Source organism: Monodon monoceros, unplaced genomic scaffold, assembly GCF_005190385.1.
Source record: "Monodon monoceros isolate NGI ecotype Baffin Bay Population unplaced genomic scaffold, NGI_Narwhal_1 Super_Scaffold_4, whole genome shotgun sequence".
NCBI classification, from domain to species: domain Eukaryota; kingdom Metazoa; phylum Chordata; class Mammalia; order Artiodactyla; family Monodontidae; genus Monodon; species Monodon monoceros.
In genome coordinates this window covers 37,133,200-37,159,637 of record NW_021703781.1, presented here as the reverse complement: position 1 = coordinate 37,159,637, position 26,438 = coordinate 37,133,200, and the positions used below count along the sequence as shown (strand labels likewise).

Genomic DNA, 26,438 nt, shown 5'->3' with positions numbered 1-26,438 from the left:
AAACCTATGACAACGGTAGCATAAAGACTGGGGTGTAGGCGGGAAGAAATGAAAGTAAGGTTCTTATAGTATTTTTGAAGTAGTAAAGTATCACTTGAAGGCAGACTGTGACAAGTTAAAGATATATAATATAAACCCTAAAAAATAAAATAAATAAAAGTTAAAAACACTGAAATAAAGTTTCAGCTTATAAACCAACAAAGAAGAAAATTAAATCTTAAAAAGCACTCAATGTTTTAAAGAGCAGAAAAGGGATGAAAAGGAAAACAAAGAACAGATAAGATGAACAGAAAACAAACAGGAAGACTTAACCTAACCATATCCGTAATCTCATTAGATATAAATGGTCTAAACAACCAGATAAAGAGAGAGATTGTCAGACTGGATAAAATCACTCAACCGTATATGTTGCTTACATGAAAAGCACTTTAAATAAAGACACAAATAGGTTTAAAGTGGAAAGCTGGAAAAGGTGATACCATACTAATACTAATCAAAAGAAAGCTGTAGTGCCTGTATTATCACATTATTGACCAGAGATGTATTAATACGTCTTTTGTTACCCCAACGTTATTGACAGGAGACGAATCAATATCAGTTAACATAACAAGTCACCGGCTGCAGGCGTTAGTTTCTGCAAAAAATCCCCCAGTCAATATTGAGTTATTATCAAAGTAGAATTCAGAGCAAAGAATGTCATTACCAGGGATAAAGATAATTATTTCTTAATAATAAGGGGGTTAACTTATCAAGAAGACCAAACAATCCTAAATGTTTATGCACCTAATAACAGAGCATCAACTACATGTAGCAAAACTGGTATAATTCCAAGGAGTAATAGACAAATCCACAATTATAGTCAGCAATTTAATTACCACTCTTTCTAGTAACAGAACAACTAGACTGAGGGTTTAGCAGACTTGAAAACCATTATCAATCAACTTGATGTGATTGACATTTATAGAACACTCCATCCAACAACAGTGGAATACACATTCTTCTAAAGTGTACACAGAACATTTACCAAAAGAGACCATATTCTGGACCATGAAACAAGTCTTGGTAAATTTAAAAGGATTTAAGTTATTCAAAATATGTTTTCAGACCAAAATGGAATTAAATTAGAAATAAATAAAAGCAAGATCTCTGGAAAGTCCAGAAATTTTGGAAATTAAATAACACACTTAAAAATAACCCATGGATCTAAGAAGAAATGAAAAGGGAGATTAGAAAGTATTTTGAACTGAATGAAAATGAAACTCAACACAGCAGAATTTGTGGAATGCCATGAAAGCAGAACTTGGGAAATTTATAATCACTAAATCCTGTGATAGAAAATAAGAAAGATAAATAAATAACCTTGACTTCTACCTTAAAGAGCTAGAAAAAGAGGAGCAAATTAAACTCAAAGGAAGCAGAGGAAAGGAAATATCAGAGCAGAAATGAAACAAACAGAAAACAGAATGACAACAGAGAAAATCTATGAAACCAAAAGAATTCTTTGAGAAGATCAATAAAATTGATAAACCTCTGGCTAGATCAGGAAAAAAAATAGTGAAGACGCAAGTTACCAGTATCAAAACTGAACAAAACTCTCAGCAAACTAGAAACAGTAGGGAACCTCCTCAACATGTTGAAGAGTATCTACAAAACACATATAGCTAATATCATACTTAGTGTATAAAGAATGAATGCTTTCCCCTTAAGGTCACAAACACAAGGATGTGTGCTCTCACCACTTCTATTCAGGATAGTACTGGAGGTTTTCACTAGAGCAAGAAAGAGGGAGGGAGGCATCCAAATAGAAAAAGGCAACGTAAAACTATCTTCATTTACAGATAACGTGACTGCCTATGCAGAAAATTCAATGGACTCTACAAAAAAGCTACTAGTGACTTTGGCAAAATTGCAAGATACAAGATCAATACATAAAAATCAATTTTATTTCTCTGTACTAGCAATGAACAAGAGGAAATTAAAATTTAAAAACAATATCATTTACAACAGCATCAAAAATAAAAAGTACTTAGGGATAAATCAGACAAAAGGTGTGTAAAGACCTATACACTAAAATCTATAAAACACTGCTGAGAGAAATTAAGTAAGACTTAAAGAGGAGACATACCTTGTTCATGGGTCAAGATTCAATATTGTTAAAATGTCAGTTCGCCCCCAAATTGAACTACAGATTCAACAATCTGAACAAAAATCCCAGTAGACATTTTTGTACAGAAATTGACAATCTGATTCTTAAATTCATGTGGACATGCAAAAAACCTAAAATAGGCAAAACAAGTTTGCCGAAGTCTGATTTTCAAGACTCATTATAAAGCTAGAATGTACATGACAGTGGGGTATTAATTGTAAAGATGGGCAAGTCGATCAATGGAACAGAAGACAGACTCCAAAAATAAGCACACACCTATATGAGCAACAGATTTAAGGTAATGCAGTAAAGACAATCTATTTAACAAACGTTACTGGCACAACTGGATATTCATAAAACAGAAAATGATGCTGGATATGTATTTCACACAATCTATAAAAATTAATTCAAAATAGATCATAGATGTTCATGTAAAACTAAGATTATAAAACTTCTAGGAAAAAAACATAGAAGATATTATTTGTAACCTTGGGTTAGGCCAAGATTTCTTAACAGAATGCCAAAAGTACAATGCATACAAGAAAAAAATGGATAAATTTGACTTCAAAATTAAAAAGGTTTCATCTTTAAAAGACACCAGCAGAAGCATGAAAAGACAATCCAAACCTTTGGAGTAAACACTTGTAAAGCATATATCTGATAAAGGACTTGTGTCTAGACTATACAGGGAATGCTCAAAACTCAACAATAATAAAACAAATTGGTGGTTTTTTTAAATGCACAAAAGATTTGAACAGACGGTCCAACACAGAAAAAAGACATATAGACGACAAATAAGCACATGAAAAGATGCTCAATGTCATTACTCATGAGGGAAATGCAAAGTAAAACCACAATGAAATACCAGAATAACCTATTAGATGGCTAAAATTAAAAAGACTGCCCATACCAAGGGTTGGTGGAGATCTAGAAGAATTGGAACTCTCATACTCCTGGTAGGAATGTAAAACAGTATCACTTTGGAAGACAGTTCGGCAGTTTCTATCTTAAAAAGCTGAACATATGGTCCCACTCCTAGGTATTTACCCAAGGGAAAGGAAATATATGTCCATACAAGGGCTTGTTGTTGTGTGAACACAGCAACCTTGTCTGTAACAGCCAAAAACTGTAAACAATCCAAATGTCCATCAACACGAGAATGGATAAACAAATTGTGTAGGTCCATACAATGGGTACTACTCAGCAAGAAAAGGAACAAACTATTGATACACACAACGTGGATGAACTGCAAAAGAACTAAGCTATGAAAAAAGCGAGACAAAAAAGAGTACATAATATATGTACATCCATCTTTATAAAACTCTAGAAAATGCAAACCAATCTATAGTGAAAGAAAACAGAGCAATGATTCCCTGAGGAAAGGGTTGGAAAGGGGTGGGAGGGAGGGATTACAAGGGACATGAGGAAACTTTTGGGAGTGATGGATATGTTCACAATCTTGATTGTGGAGATAGGTTCATGTGTATATATATATTTCACAACTTATCAAACTGTATACTTTACATATGTATTGTTTACTGTATGTCAATTATTCCGTAATAAAGCTATTTAAAAACAAACTAAAACATAATAAAAACATCTCAAAAAACGTAAAGAGATGTATCAAACCACAAAACAGAATAACTCCAGATAAGAAATTAATCAAAATGCAATCAGATAGCAACAGATCAATTAAGAACCTTCTTGGACAGAGAAAGAAGCAAAAATCAGCAGTGTTGAGTCAGCAAAATAGGGCAATTTGGAAAAGGTCAATTCCAAAGGACCACAGTACAGAACTAAGGGGAATGAATCTGAGAACACACAATAGCCAAGAGAATATGGAAATTTTTAACCTGTAGCAGCAACCCTTGAGAGAATCAGAGTTTAGAGTTCATGATTAAAGGTAGAAGAAAAGGTTTCAGAATTGAAAGAAGATTTAAAGGCTCAAAAATCCCCCACAAGAACCAAAGAAAGCCATCCAGAACAGCAAGACTTAACCAAATAACTCCTCACACTATAAGAAGAAAGTATTCTGCAAAAAGCTATAAAAAATATGTTTCTTTTGAAAGAATGCAAACAACCACAACATCAGGTTTCTAAATGCAGACCAGAGTGTAACGGCAATGGAGCAATACTTATAAAACGCTAAGAAAAAAAATATTCAAGAAACATTTACCCAGTTCATAAGCAACAGCAGAAGAAATCCTTTTATGGATTGCAAAACATTCCTCTCACCTCCGCAGCAGTCCCCATATCATTAAAACTGAACTCATTCATTTATTCATCAAGTGTAGTGACTACTGCGTAAAAGTCATTAACTCTTAGAATTGTAGATACGGGCTTGGGCAATGGGTGCTACAGAGAGAATCTCACATCTGATAAACATAGGTAAAACTGTGTCCACGTTAACAGTTACATTATTTGATTCTGTGTAAACTGCGATGTTCCTCTCTTCTCACAAGATTCAGAAGGAATAAAATTGTTATTGATGCAATGGACTGTCTCAGGTTGCCAGCTTTCAGGTTCTGAGAACAGTGGATGATGGGATGGAAGGAAGGGGTGCCTTTGCATAGCTTCTCTTTCCCTCCTCTCCTCCTCTCCCAAGCACAAGAGGATCAGAAATTGTACCAAAGGATTTTGTTTTGAACTCACTGCACCTGGGAAACTGGATAAAGGAAAAAAGGCTTCACTGGACAAAAATTTACCTTCCAAACCCATCCTGATACCACATTTCAGACTCTAGAAACCTACAACAATCATTTTTCAGAGGCTGTGCCAGCTGCTGCCAAAGCTCTTCTGGGGGCTCTTCAAGCTCCTGTCTCAGTGGCTCTTCCACTACCTGCCACCTCACCTTGGCACAATGATTCCCAGAACTGTCACACTTGCCATCATGTATTCAAACTATTCCCCATATGAAGGTGGGGCAGGATGGTTCTTCTTCCCAATACCAATCAAAATCCCAATTCCATGAAACAGCTGGTTAATGCTACTTATTTAAACCTTAAAAATGGCATCAAATAGATCATATCATTCAATAAGTATTTACTGAATACCCACCTACAACAAACCTGTAATAGGGTTTTAGACAAAAGAGATCTCTCTTCCTTGCTAAAATGTTGGACATCTTCCTTTATCTATTCCAAACAAATATGTATAGCTTCCTCATATATATACCAAGAAATTCCCGCCATCTGATAACCAAACTCGACACTACAATGAATAAGGAACTCACAGCCTCAACTTAATACAGGCAAGCACCCTAGACCAAGGAAATGTTCTACTTAGTGGTATTTAAAAATCCATTTGGGCTAAGAAGGATTATAAGAAAAGACTATTAATTTAACTGAAACTTAAATGAAGACTAACAAATGAAAACTGATAGAACATGGGAAAGATATTTAGGGATATTTTCCCATCCCCAGCATGTTGAAAAAAAGCTATAATACTGAAAATATGACATTCTGAAACCATCTATCCCACCACTACCCCTAGCTGGACAATGCTGGCCACACTTCTAAGAGCTCAGAAAATGGAAAGGGTGCAGACTGACAATACAAACAATGAAAAAAAAAAACTCCACAAACTAAGGACACAGAGACCTTTTCAATTTACCTGGCACCTTTTCATTTTCTATAGTCCATGTACTTTAAGAAATACGATAGATTCTTTCTTTATTCTATACGTAATAATGGAAAGAATGGTGTCCCATCACCTATAATGATTCAACTTCACACAAGACATCAATTCTTGATTTAACAAGGATTCTTTAGAGTCTTGGGCAAAGATTAAGTTTAACTATAAAATAGGAATGCTCTAAGAACTAAGGAGCAAATGTTTGTAAAGCGCACTGTAAAGGCAAGAAGACAGCAGGGGTCATCTCTGATTCCTCCCTGTCCCTCCCCACATTCAATCATAAAGCCCACTGGATTAATAATGTAAATCTCTATCCCCACTACGCCTATCCTAGACAAAGTCACCATCAACTTTTCCCTAGGCCAGATATCAGCAAACTACAGCCTACAGGTGAAATCTGACTTGTCTCCTGTTTTTGTAAATAAAGTTTTATTGGAACACAGTCATGTCCATTCATTTATATATTGTCTTTGGCCATTTTCATGCTACAATGGCAGAGTTGAAGAGATGTGACCGTCTGACCCACAATGTCTAAAATATTCATTATCTGGTCTTTTACAGAAAAAGTTTGTCAAACCTGGCCTAAGTAGGCTATTAAATAATTCTCTGACTGGTCTCCCTGCCACCCATTCAATTCATCCTCCAAATTGCAGGCTGGGTGAAAGATTTAAAAACACAAATCTGATCATTCATTCTTTTGCAAAAGTAATCGAAACTCCGTAAGGTAACTCCTATAACTTTTCCAACCTCCTATCTTTCCCCTACCCATTCAACCTTTATATTCCAGTTATTCTATTTTAATATCTTCAAATCCACCTTGCTCTAACCTCTGGCCTTTCAGCATGTCCCAGGAACACTCTTTCTCCTAGCTAATTCCAGGTTCGGGGTCTCCATGTAAATGTCATTTTTTCAAGGAGGCCATTCCTGGTGCCTTGGGCTGGGATTAGGTGGTCCTGAACTTCCTCCACCACTGACCTTATTAGATTCTAATGCATATTTAATTGTCAGGCCCAACCAAAAGCCATATGAGAGCAGAGGTAGACTCTGATGTTAACTATGACACCCTTGCAGCAGGCATATGTTTTTGCTCAAATAAATTCATCCTTTGCATCATATTCTGAGAATTCAAAGAACTTTTTCTCAGTGATTTAGCAGAAATATTTAACCAATGACGATAAATAAGTCATGATATAATCATGGCAGAATAAGTTGATTGCAAAATCTGAAAACCTAGAAACCTACAAAAAGACAACTTCTTCTGAGCAAAACTGTTCACACCATGTGCTTTTCAAATTTATTATTAGAGAAAACTTGATCGTCAGAGCTTATTCTAGACTGTATTTAATGAAAAGAACAAAAATAATGAAACTAAGAAAGGTATTTCCCCAATACCTGCTCTTCCCTCTCCTTTTCTTTGGTTTTACTTCTGTAGACTCTAGCAGAGGTGGCATCCTGGGATGGAATGGCAGAGATCTGATGCAGTGGCATGCTCATCCCAGCCTCCTGTGTGGTCTTCCTCTTTACGGAAGAAAGTCTCCAGTGGTAGAGTCATTTTGGGCCATGGACTTCAAGCTGAGAGACAGAAAGGAAGACAAGACATAACTGAGCTAAAACACTTTTAAAATTTCCAACAGTGAGATTAGCATTTTATATTTATATTCATATTTAATTAAATAAGTTACAATGTCTAACATAAATACTTCATCTTCAGAACTGACAGAAGATGAATGCCTATGGCGGGAACTGTAACATTCTTCTCATGTAATAAGATGGGAGCACCTGAAAGAGGCTGGTGTAACAGGTACATGTATAATCAGATATTAATTTTCCAATGGCTACTTAGGTTTTAAACATAGCAATGTCATCCTTTATTTTACGAATATTTTTGAAGTTACACATTTTTTTTTGAACAAGCATTCATCCTGATATAAGTGGTGATCCTTCCTTAAGATCACTGACCTTGAGTCCACATAATGGTAACATTAAAAGTTAAAGAAGTCTGAAATAAGTTTAAGATATCTATGATCCATGCTTAACCTTCTAAAAGTCTAGACTCTCTAGACAAGTTTATTGGCAAACTTTTCCCGTAAAGAGCCAGAATATTTTATACATTGTGGGCCATATTTGTTACAACTACTCAATTTTGCCAATGTAACAAGAAAGTAGGCACAATGAGTTTGTAAACGAATAAGAATGGTTATGTTCCAATAAAACTTCACTTACAAAAATAGGTGGCAGACTAGATTTGGCCCACGGGCCTGGAGTTTCCTAACCCTGCTCTAAGAATATTCCAAGGAAGATGAGGGTCATCACAGACATTCCTGGGGCCATAAAAGGCTGCCCTTAGGTAAAATAATAGTGTCCGAATAAGCTATATTCATGATTCCAGGCAGCCCTTACTTTTTTTCTGGTTTTCTCCTACATTCCTCTAAAGTACCTAGTAATTGAATTGTGTGTTCTCTATCTCTCTGCCCCCACTGAAATCTATCAAACTCTGTATACAAAACCAATTAAATATAAATTACCCAAACTATCCATAATGTTTAACAAGGTAACAGTTCATGCTGTTTGAATTTTAACAAAGGATGGAAGCCTTAATCCAAAAGAATGAAGCTCTAATTTGGGGATTTTCATTTATTAAGCATGTATTGGAGGTGGGGCAGTAGACAAGGAGGGTGAACAACAGGGCCTGACAACCCTAAGTACACATCTGTCGAGCAGCCATTTGTTCCACCTCTCCCCTAACTGTGCTCTGGACCAAAGATAGGTGTTTGTGTGGCTGATCCCACCTCTGACAGTGTTACTAACCAAACTGAAGAGCAACAGGACTCACAAAACCAATTTCTTCCACAGGACTCTGATCAACAAGCAACAGGGAGGAACAGGAAACCGGAAAGGATCAACACACAGGAGAAAATAGGCTAAAAGAATATCCTGTTTTTAAAAAGTCTAGTTTTATAATAGTTGGGTGATCATTCATAAGTAATAAAACAGGAAAACAAGAGTAGGTAATATTAGTATCTAGACATTATATCCAATAATAAATAAAATATTAATGTATAGATATTATATATCACCTATTCTATTTCAAGCCTTTGATGAGGCTGACACAAGATGGAACACTGTACCCAAACAAATGGTCTGAATATATGTGTTTAAATAAGACAAGAGGCACTCACTTAGTGCTGCGTTGTCTTACACTCTCTGGAAGATCACAAGCCAGTAGTGAGCCGTTTTTCATCACTAATGCATTAAAGTCCTCTGTCAGAGATGACAAACTCCATGGGGCCTCTTAGAATACTTAGTCAAACTAACCATGCCTAGAGCCCCACCACATAGCATGCCAATAGCTGCCTTTGGTGCTTCTGGTACAATCATCATTATTACATCATTGGTACTTGACCATGACAAGCCTGGAAAAGACTATTTATGCCATAGAAACACAAATGTGAGAGGGTTTTAAATTTTATCGCAAAGTTTTGAAGGACCTCCCTCATTACAGCTATGTAAGCTACTCTTCTGATATGCACCCCTATCTCCGGGTACTAGACCTGAAAGTTTGCCTGAAGCAATCCCTCTCCTATGTCAGACATATTTAGGATAAAAATTATAATTTAAAAAACCAAACTACAAAACAAACCATACCACTTTGTATGTGAAGGTTCATATGAAAATCATAAAGCAGGTATTACTCATACTAGTTTCTTCACATTATTTCCAAGTATCGTTTTCTATCAATTCAAGTCATGTTTAATTAAGAGCAATAGTTAAACCTCTGCACTATGCCTGACAATCCAGTCAGGAGGACTTCAATTCCACTAATGCTACTTTGCAAAATACAACACACTTAATATGAACATCCATATCTAGAAGAACTGGACTGACAAAACTGGTTGTTTAAGAGTATGGAAATGAATATAACATGTTCATGGATCAGAAGCCTTACTACTGTTAAGATGGCAATTCTCCCCAAATTGATCTACAGATAAAGCAATCCCTATCAAAAACCTTCTGACTTCTTTGCAGAAATTGGAGAAGCTGATCCTAAAATTCATATGGACCCAGAACACCCAAAACAATCTTGAAAATGAACAAAGTTGGAGAACTCACACCTCCTGATTTAAAAACTTACTACAAAGGAATGGTAAGAAAACTGGGTTTAAGATGGTGGCATAGGAAGATCCTGAACTCACCTCCTCCCACGGACACAACAAATATACAGCTACACAGGGAACAAATTCTTCTGAAAAGAACCTGAGAACTGCCAAAACACCTGCTCCACAACAAAGGATACAAGGGCCTCGTCGAGACAGGTAGGAAAGGCATGCTCTCACCAAAAACCCCACTCCCAATATGGTGACCCACAATCGAAAGAAATCTTAATAAAATCAAGCAATAGACAAACAAATAAACGGAGCTTCTCCCCGAGGAGTAAGGGGTTTATACCCACACCAGGCACCACAACCTTTGGGTCTTGCAACAGAGAGAAGAGCCCCCAAAACGTCTGGCTTTGAAAACCAACAGCGCTTATGTTCAGGAGTAACTCAGGATGGCAGGGAATGAAGACTCTGCTCTTAAATAGCATGTGTAAAGAACCACTTGCCCCAGGACCCAGCACAAAGAGCAGCAGTTTCCAAAGAGCTTTAGACCATCTGTGAGGGAAATTCACTTAGTAATCTTACAGCAACTGCCAAAGGGGCAGAAGTCTGCTGGGACTCTCCAGGGATGGAATGCTGACAGATGGCATCTTTACAGGCTCCCTCTGCCTTGCTGGCACTGGCAGGCACCATTTTTGCCCTCTCATTCTAACCTGCTAAAAGCAGTGTGTGAACAGCCCTGCTCAAGCCACAGCACCAAGAGATGCAGCTCTTGAGCAGCCACACACCTCCATTCCACTCGCACAACCCCACCAAAGCCAACAGGCATTCACAGCCCGCACAGGGGACATCCACTGAGCGCCAGGCCCAGGCTGACAGGAGGACTGTGTTTCTGGACCCCACAGACTGAAACAAATGGAAAGAGAGTTCAAGAGACAACGAAGAACCAGGGCAAGGTTAAACAATAAGGTTCATTTCCCACATAGGGCCATCCCTTCAAGACAGGGTAAGAGAGCTGCTTCACGTGATACACAGAAACACAGAGTCAAGCAAAACGAGGAAATGGAGGAACACATTCTGAATGAAGGAACGAGATAAAACCCCAGAAAAAAAAACTTTAATGCAACGGAGATAAGTAATTTACTTGATAAAGAGTTCAAAGTAATGGTCATAAAATGCTCACTGAACTTGGGAGAACAAGGGAGGAAGACAGTGAGAAATTCCACAAAGAGACAGAAAATATAAGAAAGTTCCAAACAGGACTCACAGAGCTGAAGAATACAACAACTGAACTGAAAAACACACTAGTGGGAATCAACAACAGCAGGCTAAGTGATACAGAAGAACAGATGAGTGACCTGGAGGACACGGTAGTGGAAATCTCCAAACAGAACGGCAAAAAGAAAAAAAGAATTTTTTAAAATGAGGATAGTTTAAGGGACCTGTAGGACAACAGCAAATGCTCTAACATCCACATTATATGGGTCCCAGAAGAAAAGGGACAGAAAACATATCTGAGGAAATAATGACTAAAAACTTCCCTAACCTGGGGAAGGAAACAGACATTCAGGTCCACAAAGCAAAGAGTGTCCCAAACAAGATGAACCCAAGAGATCCACACCAAGACAGATTATAATTAAAATGTCAAAAGTTAAAGAGAGAATCTTAAAAGCAGCAAGAGAAAAATAACTAGTTATGTGCAAGGGAACCCTCATAAGACTATCAGCTGATTTTTCAGCAGAAACTTTGCTGAAAAGAAACGAAATACGGGTACATGCTACAACACAGGTAAAACCTGAAAACAGAAAATGAAAGAAGGACCACACATTGTATGCTTTTGTGTGAAATGTCCAGAGTAGATAAATCTGTAGAGACAAAAAGTTGATTAGTGATTGCCAAGGGCTGGGGGTGGGGATTGGGGGGAGGGGGGCAGTGACAGCTAAAAGGGTTTCTTTTTAGGGCAATGAATATATTCTAAAATTTATAATGGTGATGGCTACATAACTCTTAAGTATACTAAAAGCCATAGAAGTGTACCCTTTAATGAGTGGATTGTAATGGATGTGAATTATATCTCAATAAAGCTGTTTTTAAAATATAAAAATAATTAATATGGATTAAGATAGGTAAATTTTTATTTTTCCTTTGTGCTATCCCTAATGTAATTTACCTGATGACATGGAGATGGCCACTGTTAGCCTATCATTCTTCCAGTTTTAAGAAAGGTAACATGAAGTATATAAAATTGGCAATCAGAAACCTAAGTTCAAGTCATGACTCTATTAAATACTAACTATGTGATGTTGGACAAACTGATGAATTTCAAAGGCTCTGTTTCTTCATCTGTGAAACAGAAAGGTAATAATCTCTACTCAGTTCACAGGGTTATTGTGAAGCCAAATAAGATTATGTCCATGTACACAAATATCAGGGTTCTTAGCATCAGCACATTTTCCAGCCTGCTTTTTCAAGCATCTGCAACGATGCCTCTCACTGCTTCACAAAGGCCAGTTTGTTGGCTTTGTCTTTCCAGTACTGTTTTCTGTCCTTCTCTACCTCAGTCTGACACAAGATATATACAACTGGGACCTCAAATCCTTTCTGACATTTACTTAGGACCTCTAGCAGCATGACTCTGCTAGAGGGGATACAAGGCTGACAATGCTATCCCTCTAAGGGGAGAGGTAGGAAAGCCCTATCCAGAAGACCATCCCAGCAGCTTAACAATCAAGCTGTTCTATGTGCTTTCCAGATGGTCAAGATAAGCAAAGGATTCTGCCCATTCCAACAATGCTTGGGACAAATACAGACGACAAAGAGGCAGCCAGGAGAAGACACAAGATGCCAGTGGCAGCCCCCCCTGAGAGACGGTCACCCTGGGTCTGCATGCCTCCCTGCATCCTTGCACACAGGGTACCAGGCTCCAGCAGAGCCCTCCTCCTCCCCATTGTGAGCTGTTGAACCGCAGTATCCTGACTGGCACTCTAAATAAACAACTTTAAGTTAAGCTTGTTTTTATCAGAAGAACATTCCACATAGGAAATGAGAAGCCTATGAACAGCAGCTAGCAGACACAAAAAGAAAAAAAGCAGTACAAGTGAGGAGACCAGCTGTAATACACAGCACTGAATGACCAAGGCCAGACCTAGAACAGTGAACTTGGAGGGAGAAGAGAGACCACTTGAAAAGGAGGACTGACATAATCTGGTGAGGGATCTAAACCGTCCCCTGGTTTCTAGCACAAGACCGGAATGCAGAGAGGACTGCGAGATGCAGGAGGGGTTGGCCATGGGCACACTGAGCTTGATATGCCGGTGGGAAGCCCAACATATGTACACAGTGCACACTGGGAGTCACCAGCATACTTGTGACACCTGAATACACAGGAATAGAATCTGGTTTCCAAGAAAAACCTGCAGAATCAAACATTTATGTCATTAGGTGCTATAATCAAATGATAAAACCTAACACCAATACGGGATTTTAAAACCTTTTAGGAAAAAGCAAAGGAAAATCCCTATCATATTAAAAAAAAAAAACCTATCTCAACCAAAACTTAACATTATACTCACAGAGCAAAACTCTTAGAGGCATTCTATTTAAATCAGAAAGCAAAATAAGCATATTACCGCTGCCATTATTTAATACATAGTTAGATACTAGGAGAGAGATTCATAAAAAATGTTAACAGCAGGTTAATGATGTGGCAATACAAATGACTTTTCATTTCTCTATTTCCTAAACTTTTAGTAACAATACCTTTATAGTTTAAATATATATTTTTAAAGAGTTAAAGTTAAAAGCTCAAGTCATTCCACATAGGTTGGTTAACAGTCAGAATTTTATGTTATCAATGAATACATGTACAACCATAAAAGGGCTCATTTTCTGTAAGGAATACATTTCTGAAGACCTCACAGAAATCAAGCTTAATTCTCCTACAGGAATAAAATAGGAGGATGCATTCTCAGGACGCTGATGTTTTCAACCACTATAGTGTTTGTTTTATGCTCCTTTTAAATTTTTTTCAGGAATTCCTCTAATATTTTTGCAGAGTGCTTTTCCTTAAAAAACAGCATACTGTACCATGGGAATAGTTTGCCTTTCTTCATGGTGTTTTATTACATCTGACTTTCATTCCAAAGTGACTGATTTTGGAGACTTCATTATTTCATATTTTATGCATAGTAAGCCTTATTAATTATTTCCATGTCACACTACTTCCAGTTTGCATACTTCCCACAAAATGCAACTGCAATGGGATGGCCTTTACACATCCATAGAAATGGAGGCTAAGAACATGCAGTGCTAGGAATACAGCGTTAAAACATGGCAGATAAGGGGAGGTTAGTACTTGCCCACGGTCAATAAATCTGAGCATCTGCCCAGCGTTAAGAAGACTATCTGTTGTTTACACTGCTTTTTTCCAGTGTATGTCTGTCCCTGTTGCTATGGCAAAAACATATCTGTATCAAGAACCATCATCCTTCACAAAACTCAGAAAAGAATAATAAACATGGGCTATTAGCAAATGGTTTTTTCTTCTAATGATGGTTATAAAAGAAACCTCTTGTTCCAAAATAGTGAAAAAGCCTTCTTTCCAGCAGAGGAGAATAGACTGTTCTCTCTTAACAACAGATTTCCTGTGTGAAGGAAGCCCCTGTGGATCTGACCATGAGATCAGGCACTTTTGCTGTTTACATGATATTTATTATAAAAGTCCCTCAATTTCCTATCACCAATCATATAAACTTGTCCACTGCCCCCAACCCTTTCATGAATTAAATAAATTGTATTATGCAGTTCAAAGGAAGAGGCGGCCTCAGCCCTGGGAGTGTACCTGGGCTCTTTGCCATCCTCCTCACCTGACAATTCAGGGGCCTCACTCTATCAGCCACCCTCCTACCCCATATTTTCATCCCATCCTTTCTAAAGGCTCCTTCACATCAACAAAGGAATAGAAACAGTTTCCCAAGAAAATGCATAGCATAAGTAGTCTATGTCACTAGTTGCTATAAAAAATTATAAAAGTTCACACTGATACAGAATTTCAACGTCCATTATGGTTCTCCCATATTTAAAAACAAAAGTAAATTTTGATTTGCATTTCTCTGATGATTAGTGATGTTGAACATCCTTTCATGTGTTTGTTGGCAATCTGTATATCTTCTCTGGAGAAATGTCTATTTAGGTCTTCTGCCCATTTTTGGATTGGGTTGTTCGTTTTTTGATATTGAGCTGCATGAGCTGCTTGTACATTTTGGAGATTAATCCTTTGTCAGTTGCTTTGTTTGCAAATATTTTCTCCCATTCTGAGGGTTGTCTTTTCATCTTGTTTATGGTTTCCTCTGCTATGCAAAAGCTTTTAAGTTTCATTAGGTCCCATTTGCTTATTTTTGCTTTTATTTCCATTTCTCTAGGAGGTGGGTCAAAAAGGATCTTGCTGTGATTTATGTCATAGAGTGCCCTGCCTATGTTTTCCTCTAAGAGTTTGATGGTGTCTGGCCTTACATTTAGGTCTTTAATCCATTTGAGCTTATTTTTGTGTATGGCGTTAGGGAGTGTTCTAATTTCATTCTTTTACATGTAGCTGTCCAGTTTTCCCAGCACCACTTATTGAAGAGGCTGTCTTTACTGTATATTCTTGCCTCCTTTATCAAAGATAAGGTGATCATATGTGCTTGGGTTTATCTCTGGGCCTTCTATCCTGTTCCATTGATCTATATTTCTGTTTTTGTGCCAGTACCATACTGTCTTGATTACAACCCTCAGAATGGGAGAAAATATTTGCAAATGAAGCAACTGACAAAGGATTAATCTCCAAAATATACAAGCATCTCATGCAGCTCAATATCAAAAAAACAAACAACCCAATCCAAAAATGGGCAGAAGACCTAAATAGACATTTCTCCAATGGAGATATACAGATTGCCAACAAACACATGAAAGGATGCTCAACATCACTAATCATTAGAGAAATGCAAATCAGAACGACAATGAGGTATCACCTCACACCAGTCAGAATGGCCACCATCAAAAAATCTACAAACAATAAATGCTGGAGAGGGTGTGGAGAAAAGGGAACCCTCTTGCACTGTTGGTGAGAATGTAAATTGATACAGCCACTATGGAGAACAGTATGGAGGTTCCTTAAAAAATAAAAATAGAACTACCATAAGACCCAGCAATACCACCACTGGGCACATACCCTGAGAAAACCATAATTCAAAAAGAGTCATGTACCACAGTGTTCACTGCAGCTCTATTTACAATAGCCAGGTCATGGAACCAACCTAAATGCCCAACGACAGATGAATGGATAAAGAAGAGGTGGCACATGTATACAATGGAATTCTAGAAACAAAAAATGGCTCTGAAGAACCTAGGGGCAGGACAGGAATAAATACGCAGACATAGGGAATGGACTTGAGGACACGGGTAGGGGGATGGGTAAGCTGGGACAAAGTGAGAGAGTAGCACTGACATATATACACTACTAATTGTAAAATAGATAGCTAGTGGGAAGCAGCCACATAGCACAGGGAGATCAGCTGGGTGCTTTTTGACCACCTAGAGGGGTGGGATAGGGAGGGTGGGAGGGAGTTGCAAGAGGGAGGAGATATGAGGATACACGTATACATACAGCTGATTCACTTTGTTATATAGCAGCAACTAACACAACCATGTAAAGCAATTATACTCCAATAAAGATGTTTAAAAAAAAGTAAAGATTTTTTCAATGCTCCTATTCTCTTTCCCTCTATAACCAAACTTTCTAAATTATATCTACAATGCTCTTCACTTTCTTGCTTCCACAACTCAGTTCAATGCAATCCAACCTCTGCTCCCCCATTCCACAAACTGTTCTTGGCCTTTCTCATTTACTGATCAAACTTAGGAGAAGAGCTCCAAATGAAAAAAGCATAGTAATACATACATACATACATAAACACATACATACAAAAAGAAAAAAACGTAGGGGAGATAAAGATAACTTTCTAAAGTTTAAAAAAATCCTTTTAAACAAGTCAATCAACATCCTCTTAGATGTACAGCCAGAAAATTAATTTCCCATGCACCCTTCTAAACAAAATTCTTGGAAGATGTACTCTATCAAAATAAAGGACTAAATCAAGGAAGAGAAAAACACAGAATACACAAAACCGTCATTATAACTTAGGAGAGGCACAAAGTGCAAGTTCCAGGATTGTACCTGCACAGCAGGCCTAAAGACTACTGGTACAAAGTGGAGCAGACATATGGAACACTTCCAGGGGCAGGTCTCCAGAACACAAGAAGTCTCAACAGGGAAGATGGAGTGACAGATAATATCATGGACACCTTAGAAGAATTAAGGATAAGTATAATAATGATCATACAAGTAAAAACATAAAGTAACAACAACAAAACTATAGTAGAAAGAAAATGTAATCATTTGTATCTAAAATGAACAATATTTCAATACTGATAATGGTGTAAACATTTTAACGATATAAACAACTTCGTGGAAACAACTTTGTGACATAACCAAATCTGAAGGATGGAGAGAAGAGAGATGGGGTATAAAAGGAAGTCAAGAAATAATGTCTAATATTTGTAAGTCAAGAAATAGTATAAGCACATTATCTGAAAACATGGAGGCAACAATCAGAAGATACAAATATGGCATATACATAGCTGCCTCTGTGGAACAGGACAAGGGCTGTGAAGGAGTGGAGCAAAGGACTACTGGTTTTCATTACAGGACTTTGGGTACTACCATCTCCTACCCACAGTTCTAAAATTCAGAAAAATACCAAAACAAAGCAAAACAAAACCCTAACTTTTCTTTACTTACATTTAACATTAAGATCTAATCTTAGGGCTTCCCTGGTGGCGCAGTGTTTGGGAGTCCGCCTGCCAATGCAGGGGACACGGGTTCTTGCCCCGGTCCAGGAAGATCCCACATGCCGCGGAGCGGCTAGGTCTGTGAGCCAGGGCCGCTGAGCCTGCACTCCGCAAGGGGAGAGGCCACAGCAGTGGGAGGCCCGCGTACTGAAAAAAAAAAAAAAAGATCTAATCTTATATAAACTCTCTGGGGGCCAAAACCTGACCTGAACTGACAGGAAGCTATTTATAGTCTCTACTTATGCAACTCAGTATAAATATTATGCTTCAATGAAGAAATATGAATGTGTTTTACAGGTATAACCCCAAGAAGAGTACTCACTAATAAATACTATATATAGACTACCTTTCTAAAATCTGAAAATTTCTGAAGTCTAAAATATTTCTGACCTAAGAATTTTAGATGAGAGAGTTTGGGCCTCCATTTCACTTTTCAGAAAGCTATGTGCATTTATTACTTTTTTCATTTTGAAAATATTCAGAAGAAATAAATGGAGAGAAAGTATAAAGAGAAAACAGGCAGGAAACTCATGTGACCTTAAATGGAGCAATACCTGTACCACATATTTTCCAAATGTGGCATTATACCTATTTAGGTCACTATTTAGGTGCTGAATAAGGAAATTCCCTCTCTCATCGAAAATTTTAAAGAGGAAAAAGAATCAGAGAAAACTTCATTTGATTCATCATTCAACTCCTGGGATAACCGCATCTATCCTGCTTTTCTAGAGCAAGACAGAGCTCTTCTTCCATACCCTCGAGCTCTTCTACACTCACCTTCAACATTTCTTTACCTCCCACGCACGTTTCATCTCATTGCAATCTGGCTTCAGTATAGTAAGGTTAACAGCACTCTCCATGGCTGTTAAGCCTAAAGGACATTTTCTGGGCCCATGTAATTTGACTTGAAATATTTACTCACTCGCACAACAGTAAATATTAGGATTCCTCAAAGCTCCAGTTTACCCTCTCCTCTTCTCATTCTGTGTTCCCTTTTCCTGAGTTATCTAATCCACATCTTTGGCTTCAGTGACCACCTCTGCGCATTTTTACTCAAAAAGAAAATACTGATAAATCAGACTTGATCAAATTTAAGACTTTTGTGCTTTTAAAAGGCACCATTAAGAAAACTGAAAAGATGGACTGGGGAAAAAAATGTGACAATCATCTGTCTGATAAAAGACTTGTATCCATAATATCTAAAGAACTCCTACAACTCAAGAAGACAACCCAATTTAAAGATGGGCAAGGGCTTCCCTGGTGGCGCAGTGGTTCAGAGTCCACCTGCCGATACAGGGGACGCGGGTTCCTGCCCCGGTCCGGGAAGATCCCACATGCCGCGGAGCGGCTGGGCCCGTGAGCCATGGCCGCGGAGCCTGCGCGTCCGGAGCCTGTGCTCCGCAACGGGAGAGGCCACAGCAGTGAGAGGCCCGCATATCGCAAAAAAAAAAAAAAAAAAAAAAGATGGGCAAAAGTTTTTAATAGCCATTTCACCAAAGAGGATAAATGAATAGCTAGTAAGCTCATGAAATGATCTGCAAATTAAAACCACAATGAGATAATACTATATCCCCCCAGAAGAGCTATAATCAAAGAGACAGTCAATATCAACTATAGGATGTAGAGAAACTGGAGCCCTCATATACTGCCCTTGAGAATGTGAAGTGGTATAGAAACCTTGGAAAACAGTTTGGCAGTTTCTTAGTAAGTCAAGCATAAACTTATCATACAACCCAGCAATTCCACTCCTGGGAACTGACTCAAGAGACATAAAGACATACGTCCTCTGTGGACGTATTGTATATGAATGTTCACAGTAGCATTATTCGTAACAGCCAAAAACTGGAAACGTTCCAAATGTCCATCAATATATAGACAAAATGTGGCATCTCCACACAATGGAATACTACTTAGCAATTAAAAAGAACAAACCAATGATAAATGTTACAACATGGATGAACTTCAAAAACATTATGTAAAGTGAAAGGAGTCAGACACAAAAGACTACAAACTGTATGATTCTATTTTCATGATGTTTCTTGAAAAGGCAAATTCATAGGGACAGAAAGCAGATCAGTGGGTTAGGGCAGGAATAGGCATCAACTGCAAACATGCACGAGGGAACTTCTGGGGGCAATCAAATGGATGCACAACTCTAAATTTACTAACCTCACTGAGGGTGTACTTACAATGAGTGAATTATACTGCATCTAAGTTATTCCTCAAGATGCTCATCTTATACAGCCTAAGAGGCCCTATGTGGTTTGACCCCTATTTATCTGTCCAACCCCATTTTGTACTACCCTCTCCCACTACAGTCTAGCAACAGTGGCCTTCTTTCAGTCTCCTAAGACTTTGCAGCTCCTTCTACCACAGGGCCTTCATGTATGCTGTTCCCTACCTACAATGCTCTTCCTGCCCCTCATGATCTAATTAACATCTGACCATCCTCAGGAAGTCCCACATTTATTGGTCTTTACAGCATCAATGAAGAACCTCTACTTCATTAACAATTATCACAAATGGAATTTTACACTTATTGAATTCTTTAATTAATGACGTTCTCATTAATTAAATTAATTCTTTAATTAATGACGTTTAGGCTGTAAGCTCCCTAAAGGCAGAGATCCTATCTCATTTTGCTCACCCTGGATCAGCACTCTCTAGCCCAATGCAATCACATAAAATCCATTCAGTAAATACTGACTGAACCAGTCTTTCTCAGACAGGAGCCAGAACTAGCTGGGAATTTCACTTGTAACTCAAACTATAACCAATACTGTTCACTGTCTCAAATGCTGATTAAGCAGCATAGTGGAAATTTAGACAACACAAACAAAAATTCGGTATTTTTCATCCCTTTACAGTTCATCCCAAATGGGAAGAAACAACTGATCTTTAAACATCTGCAGCAGATTGACCACATCCGACTAAGTCCAGAATTGGAATGGAATTCAAAATGCGATCCAAGTATTTTTAAGAATAATTCTAAAAGGCCACAATTATAAGTTGTTAAGAATTGCTGATAAAAGCTCTTTTAAGACAGAGGGAAACTTAAGTTTCATAAGTTACAGATAAGTAACTTCAATCTTTGAGTCAAAAATCCAATGAAGAAAAAAAAAATCCAAGAACAAGAAGTAGCAAGTTAATAAGGACATATCTACAGAGTCAAAGAAGGGCATAAAACATGCTATCACACTAACGGTATCACCTCATAGCCTTTTCCCTTCACTCAACCAGGGAAGAAAGCTCTCTCACAAGCAACTCACATCTGGCCACTGTCTTGCCCTCACTAGACCAACAGGTATCAAGGCACAAGCCTTAAAGTATCAAACTTACCCTACTCCCACTCTTTACTGAAATTAAGACCAAAATTAAAGTTCAGAGTTCTGAGAATTTTAGGGAAGATGACAGAGTAACACCACAAGGTCTCCATATGCCACCCACTAAAAAACAGTCTGAGACAAAGCTTTGTTTGACTTGGTCTATTAACACTATGAGCTTCAAGAACAATGAGCTTATTAAAAAAATATCAAAATGAATTTAAAAATTTAAATGCAACAGAATAAAGCAGTAACTACCAGAATATGTGTGTGCAATTACCAAAAGTGAAGAAAAAAATCATAAAATACACAAACATATCCCAAAGACTAAACAAATTTACTCAGAAACAGAAAAAAGATTCTGTTAGTTTTAAAATCCCCTAGGATACTTCAGAGTATGACTAGCGGTAATAAAGAGTAACATCAGTGTTACATAAAAAATAACAAATAAGCAATGCTGAGGATAACTAGAAAATGAAATCCAAAGTATAAACAGTTTAAAAGTGATAAAGCAAGAGAAACAAACTGAGAAGTACAGAAATACCATCTTTGAATAGTAATGCTGGAGGAAAAACACAACAGATGAAAGCATCTGAAAATCATAAGTGTTTTACATGCATTATCTCATTTGATTCTCACAGCAGTACCAGAGGGTAGAGGAACTGTCTTATCTCCAATTCACACATGGCTTAGAGAAGTTAAGCAACTTGCCTAAGGTTTCTTAGCCATATTTCACTAAATATATAGTAGCCTGTGGTGACTTACAAGGTGAATCTAAAATATGTAGGTTTTTTCTTTTTCATTTCACTGTAGCACAGCTGTTGGAAAGAAAAAGATAAATCCTGGTGTGTTGCTTGCTGGCTTTGTTATGGTAAAGATTTATTATGATCATCATGGATACAAACAATAACACGAAATCCGCATTTGAACTATTAAATAGTAACATGCTTTCTGCTGCAATTTTGTCTACATGGAGGGACATTTGACCAAATGGGTATACATGCTAAAAATTTGACAAAAATAATAATTTTAGATATTTCAATGCAGTAAGATGTGCCTGAAATAGCTCGGTCCAACTTATACCAAATATTTAACTTTATCATTTCGAGTTGACTTGCAAATTTATATCACAAGCCACAGAAAAATATTGCATTTTAAAATTATAGTCCATATTCTTAAACTATTATATGTTATAAATTACATATATAATAACATAACCTTAAACTATTATAACTATATAAAACTAAAGCTGTGTCTTTAAACTACTCCAGTAGATTATTCAAGGTAATTTTCTAACCTGCAACCTCAAAGGCTGGAGCCAAGAAGAGAGACAGAGTGGACTCCAGGTATGTCCAACAATGCTGCCCAGTGGGAGAATGGGCCACTAAGGAAAACTGAGGGAGCCTGGTGCTGGAAGTCCTAAGCCAAATGTTAAGTGCTTGGCCAGGAGAGAGGAGAGTGCTGCAGACTGAAGGCTGCTGTGTGCAATTGAGAATCTCAAGGAGCAGAGTAAGAGAGGAGCAGGCCAAGGCTGAGAGCGAGTGAGTGAGAAGATAACATGGGGCAGGCGGGACTCAGCTCCAGACAGTGTGTGTCATCTGTGACTTCTCCAGTGACTCAGGGAGACCTCAGCAGAACCACTCCACTATGTGTGTGAATTAGGTGAACCAGGGATGATTACAAGGAAAAGGGCCTATGATGTCTTAATCTTCCAGAAGATTCTGAACCTGAAGAAAGTTAAGGAGGAATACCCATGGGCATTTTTCAGGACAAATACAAGAATACTGAAAACACTAGTAGTTAACAAAAGGAAAAGAGGAGATTTGTTGGGGTTCTTTCAGCATTTCACTTCTGAGAAAGGGAAGTGCGAGTCTCACGGACCTAAGAGATGGAAAATACCTTCAATGAAGTACAGAACTAGTCTACTTCCTCCAGTTCCTCCACGTGCCCTTTAATGCTTGTCTTGCAGAGAAAAATCTGATCTTTACAGATGAGGAAAGGGGGATGGAGGAAAAGTCAAGGCTGCAGCAGCCCAGACTCCCCTCCTGGACATTCACCACACCGTAATGGAGTGACCTGCTTACATTTTTGCCTCCTTCACTGGACTGTGGGATCCTTGAGGGTTCAGTAATGAAGCCAGAATTAGAATTACAGGGATAAATCCCTGCCATTAGTCACAGGATGTTTCTGTTTGCCACTGCTGGGTAACAAACTATCCCAAACTTTGCTGCTTAAGCAGCAACAATTTCCTATTTCTCACAGTTCCATGGGTTGACTGGGCAGCTCTTCTGCTGCTCTTACCTGACTTATTCATGCTGCTGCACTGGGCCCAGGTCAGCTGGGGATTGGGCTCGGTGAGGAAGGCTGGGCCTCCCTTTCCACGTGGCCTTCCTCACAGCCTTCTTCACATAATGGAAGCAGCATACCAAGAGAGCTGGCCCACTATGCCCCACTAGCCAGTTCAAGCCACATGGCAAAGCCCAGTACCGAGGGTATGGAAACAGACTCTACCATTTGATGGGAGAAACAAGCAGACCCACATTGCAAAGGGGCAGAGGCATGGGGAGGTGGTTCACTGGGGGCTACTATGTACCAATTTACCACCAATTGTTTTTGCTATTTTTCTCTCTGATAATAATTATTTTTATTGGTAGAATTTTTTATTATAAAGTGTTTTTACACCTATTACAACTAAAAATAATGTTCTCTTTTTAAATACATTTATTTATTATCTTTTTATTTATTTTTGGCTGCATTGGGTCTTCATTGCTGCACGCGGGCTTTCTCTAGTCACAGTCAGCAGGGGCTACTCTTCGTTGTGGTGTGCGGGCTTCTCACTGCGGTGGCTTCTCTTGTTGCAGAGCACAGGCTCTGGGCGCGTGGGCTTCAGTAGTTGTGGCACACAGGCTCAGTAGTTGTGGCTCGCGGGCTCTAGAGCGCAGGCTCAGTAGTTGTGGCACACGGGCTTAGTCGTTCCGTGGCATGTGAGACCTTCCCAGACCAGGGCTCGAACTTGTGTCTCCTGCACTGGCAGGCGGATTCTCAACCACTGCGCCACCAGGGAAGTCCCAATTATGTTCTTTAATTTGAAATGTGGAGGGAAAAGTTACTGGGCTATATTTCTACTTCAAAATAATGGATCCAAAAATATTTCAAGGCTTAAAGACTAGAAGTACTACTGGCAGCAATTCACATCATTTGAAGATCTCATGTTTCTTCACAAACATATGAAACATATAGATCTTTTGAAGCAAATTCATTAAATTGACAGAAGAAAGAATTCTGACCATATTTTATAACAGAAAAACCTAAGGCAGCTATATTTTATTTGAAATGTTTCCTGCAAGAATTCTCATCACATCACACTATATAACGTAGCACACAATGCCCTGCACCAGCCAGCTGTCATCCCAGGCTGGAGAAAGCATCGTCTCTACTTAACGCAGTAAAGTAGAGAAACCAGAGAGGGGCTTGCCTCACCATCCAAGAAGTATCTGTCCAGCCAGGACAAATCTTCCCGAAGACCCCTGCCCATGCCACGGTCAACTCCACCCTTGTTCATTCTGATCCACCCCCTCTTGGGATGCTGTTCACACTCTGCACACCAGGGCAAAAACTCCCTGGCCTTCAGAGCACATCTCAAAGCTTATCTCCTCTGTGAGCAAAGAAACACCAAAACAAGCTCCCCCACCCCTACCTTACCACCCACAACACATACCCAATATTCTTTACAGTTTGACATTTAATTATACACAAAACGGTCCTTCAGTATATGTGTTGGCTAATTTTATGTGTCAACTTGAATAGGCCACAGTACCCAGATATTTGGTCAAACGTTATTCTAGAGGTTTCTGTGAAGGTATATTTTTAGATATGATTAACAATTAAATCAGCAGACTTTGTGTAAAGGAGATTACCCTCCATAATGTGGGTAGGCCTCATCTAATCATCTGAAGGCCTTAACAAAACAAACAAACAAACAACAAAAAAAACCTTGACCTCCCCTGGAAGAAGAGGGTGTCTGCCAGCAGACCTGTGGTCTCAAACTCCAGATTCAACTCTTCTCTGGGTCCCCAGCCTGCCAGCCTACCCTGCAGGTTTTGGACTTGGCTGCCTCTACAATTGCATGAGCCAACTTCTTAAAATCAATCAATAAAAATCTCTCTCTATCCATCTGCCTATGTATATACTATTGCTTCTGTTTCTTTGGAGAACCCTAACACAAAATACTATCTAGTTATAGATTATTCCCTACAGTGTATAAAGCTTGGCCTACTTCAAAGGCTGAATTCTCTCTGGACCATTACATATTTTTTTAGCATTCCTTAAAGTGGTCTGGATTATAATATATTTCTTTAGTATTCCCTACAATGTTCTGTATAGAGCAGGGGTGAAATACTTCTAAAATGTTAACTGGTGGTTTTTTTTATATATAATTAATTTATTAATTAATTTATTTATTTTTGGTTGCAATGGGTCTTCGATGCTGCGCGCGGGCCTTCCCCACTTGCAGCGAGCGGGGGCTACTCTTCGTTGCGGTGGCTTCTCTTGTTGCAGAGCACAGGCCCTAGGCGCACGGGCTTCAGTAGTTGTGGCACGTGGGCTCAGTAGTTGTGGCTCGTGGGCTCAGTAGTTGTGGCTCACGGGCTCTAGAGCACAGGCTCAGTAGTTGTGGTGCACAGGCTTAGCTGCTCCGCAGCATGTGGGATCTTCCGGGACCAGGGATCGAATCTGTGTCCCCTGCAATGGCAGGCAGATTCTTAACCACTGCGCCACCAGGGAAGCCCTAACTGGTGTTTCTTTATGGCTAAACCTTGAATCCTTCCAGTTTCCTAACCTTTCGGCCCCAATTACTGTGATTTGCATGGTAATGCATAACAACCCATAAGTTGAAAGAAAGAAAGCAACATTGGCCCCAGAGGAAAATGGTCCCAGAGCCAAGTCTGCAGAACAAGGCACAATCAGAAAGTCTAGCTTTGATCCTTGCCCCCTCCGGTCTATGCCTCTCTCTCCCACACTCCATTTAAAATATATAAGCAAGTGTGTGTGCACGAATGCACACATGTACACATTTGTTTCTGCCTCCCAACACCATCTTAGATGAATGGCAGCACACTGTATACAATTTTCTTTCCTTGCTTTTTACTCTTCCTGTTGCTTCCTGGAGATCATTCACCCCAAGTATATAGAGACATTCTTTATGCCTTTTTGCAGCTATATCATATTCCACTGTGTGAATGTGCTGTAGTTTATTCAACCAGTCCCATATTAATAGACATTTTGGTTGTCTTTAGTCTCTTGTTATTACAGATAGCACTGTATCTAATACCTGGTATGTATGTTTGTTTGTTT

General features: G+C 38.7%; 1 protein-coding gene across 1 annotated transcript in view; it reads right to left on the bottom strand.

The window, feature by feature from the left end:
* The window catches only part of MARCH8 (membrane associated ring-CH-type finger 8), a 101,023-nt gene that overhangs the window by 51,278 nt on the left and 23,307 nt on the right, over nucleotides 1-26,438 (bottom strand). Inside the window, 1 exon segment of the mRNA XM_029245309.1 lies at nucleotides 7,172-7,351. Coding sequence (XP_029101142.1) covers nucleotides 7,172-7,273 — 102 coding nt within the window. The 5' untranslated portion in view covers nucleotides 7,274-7,351.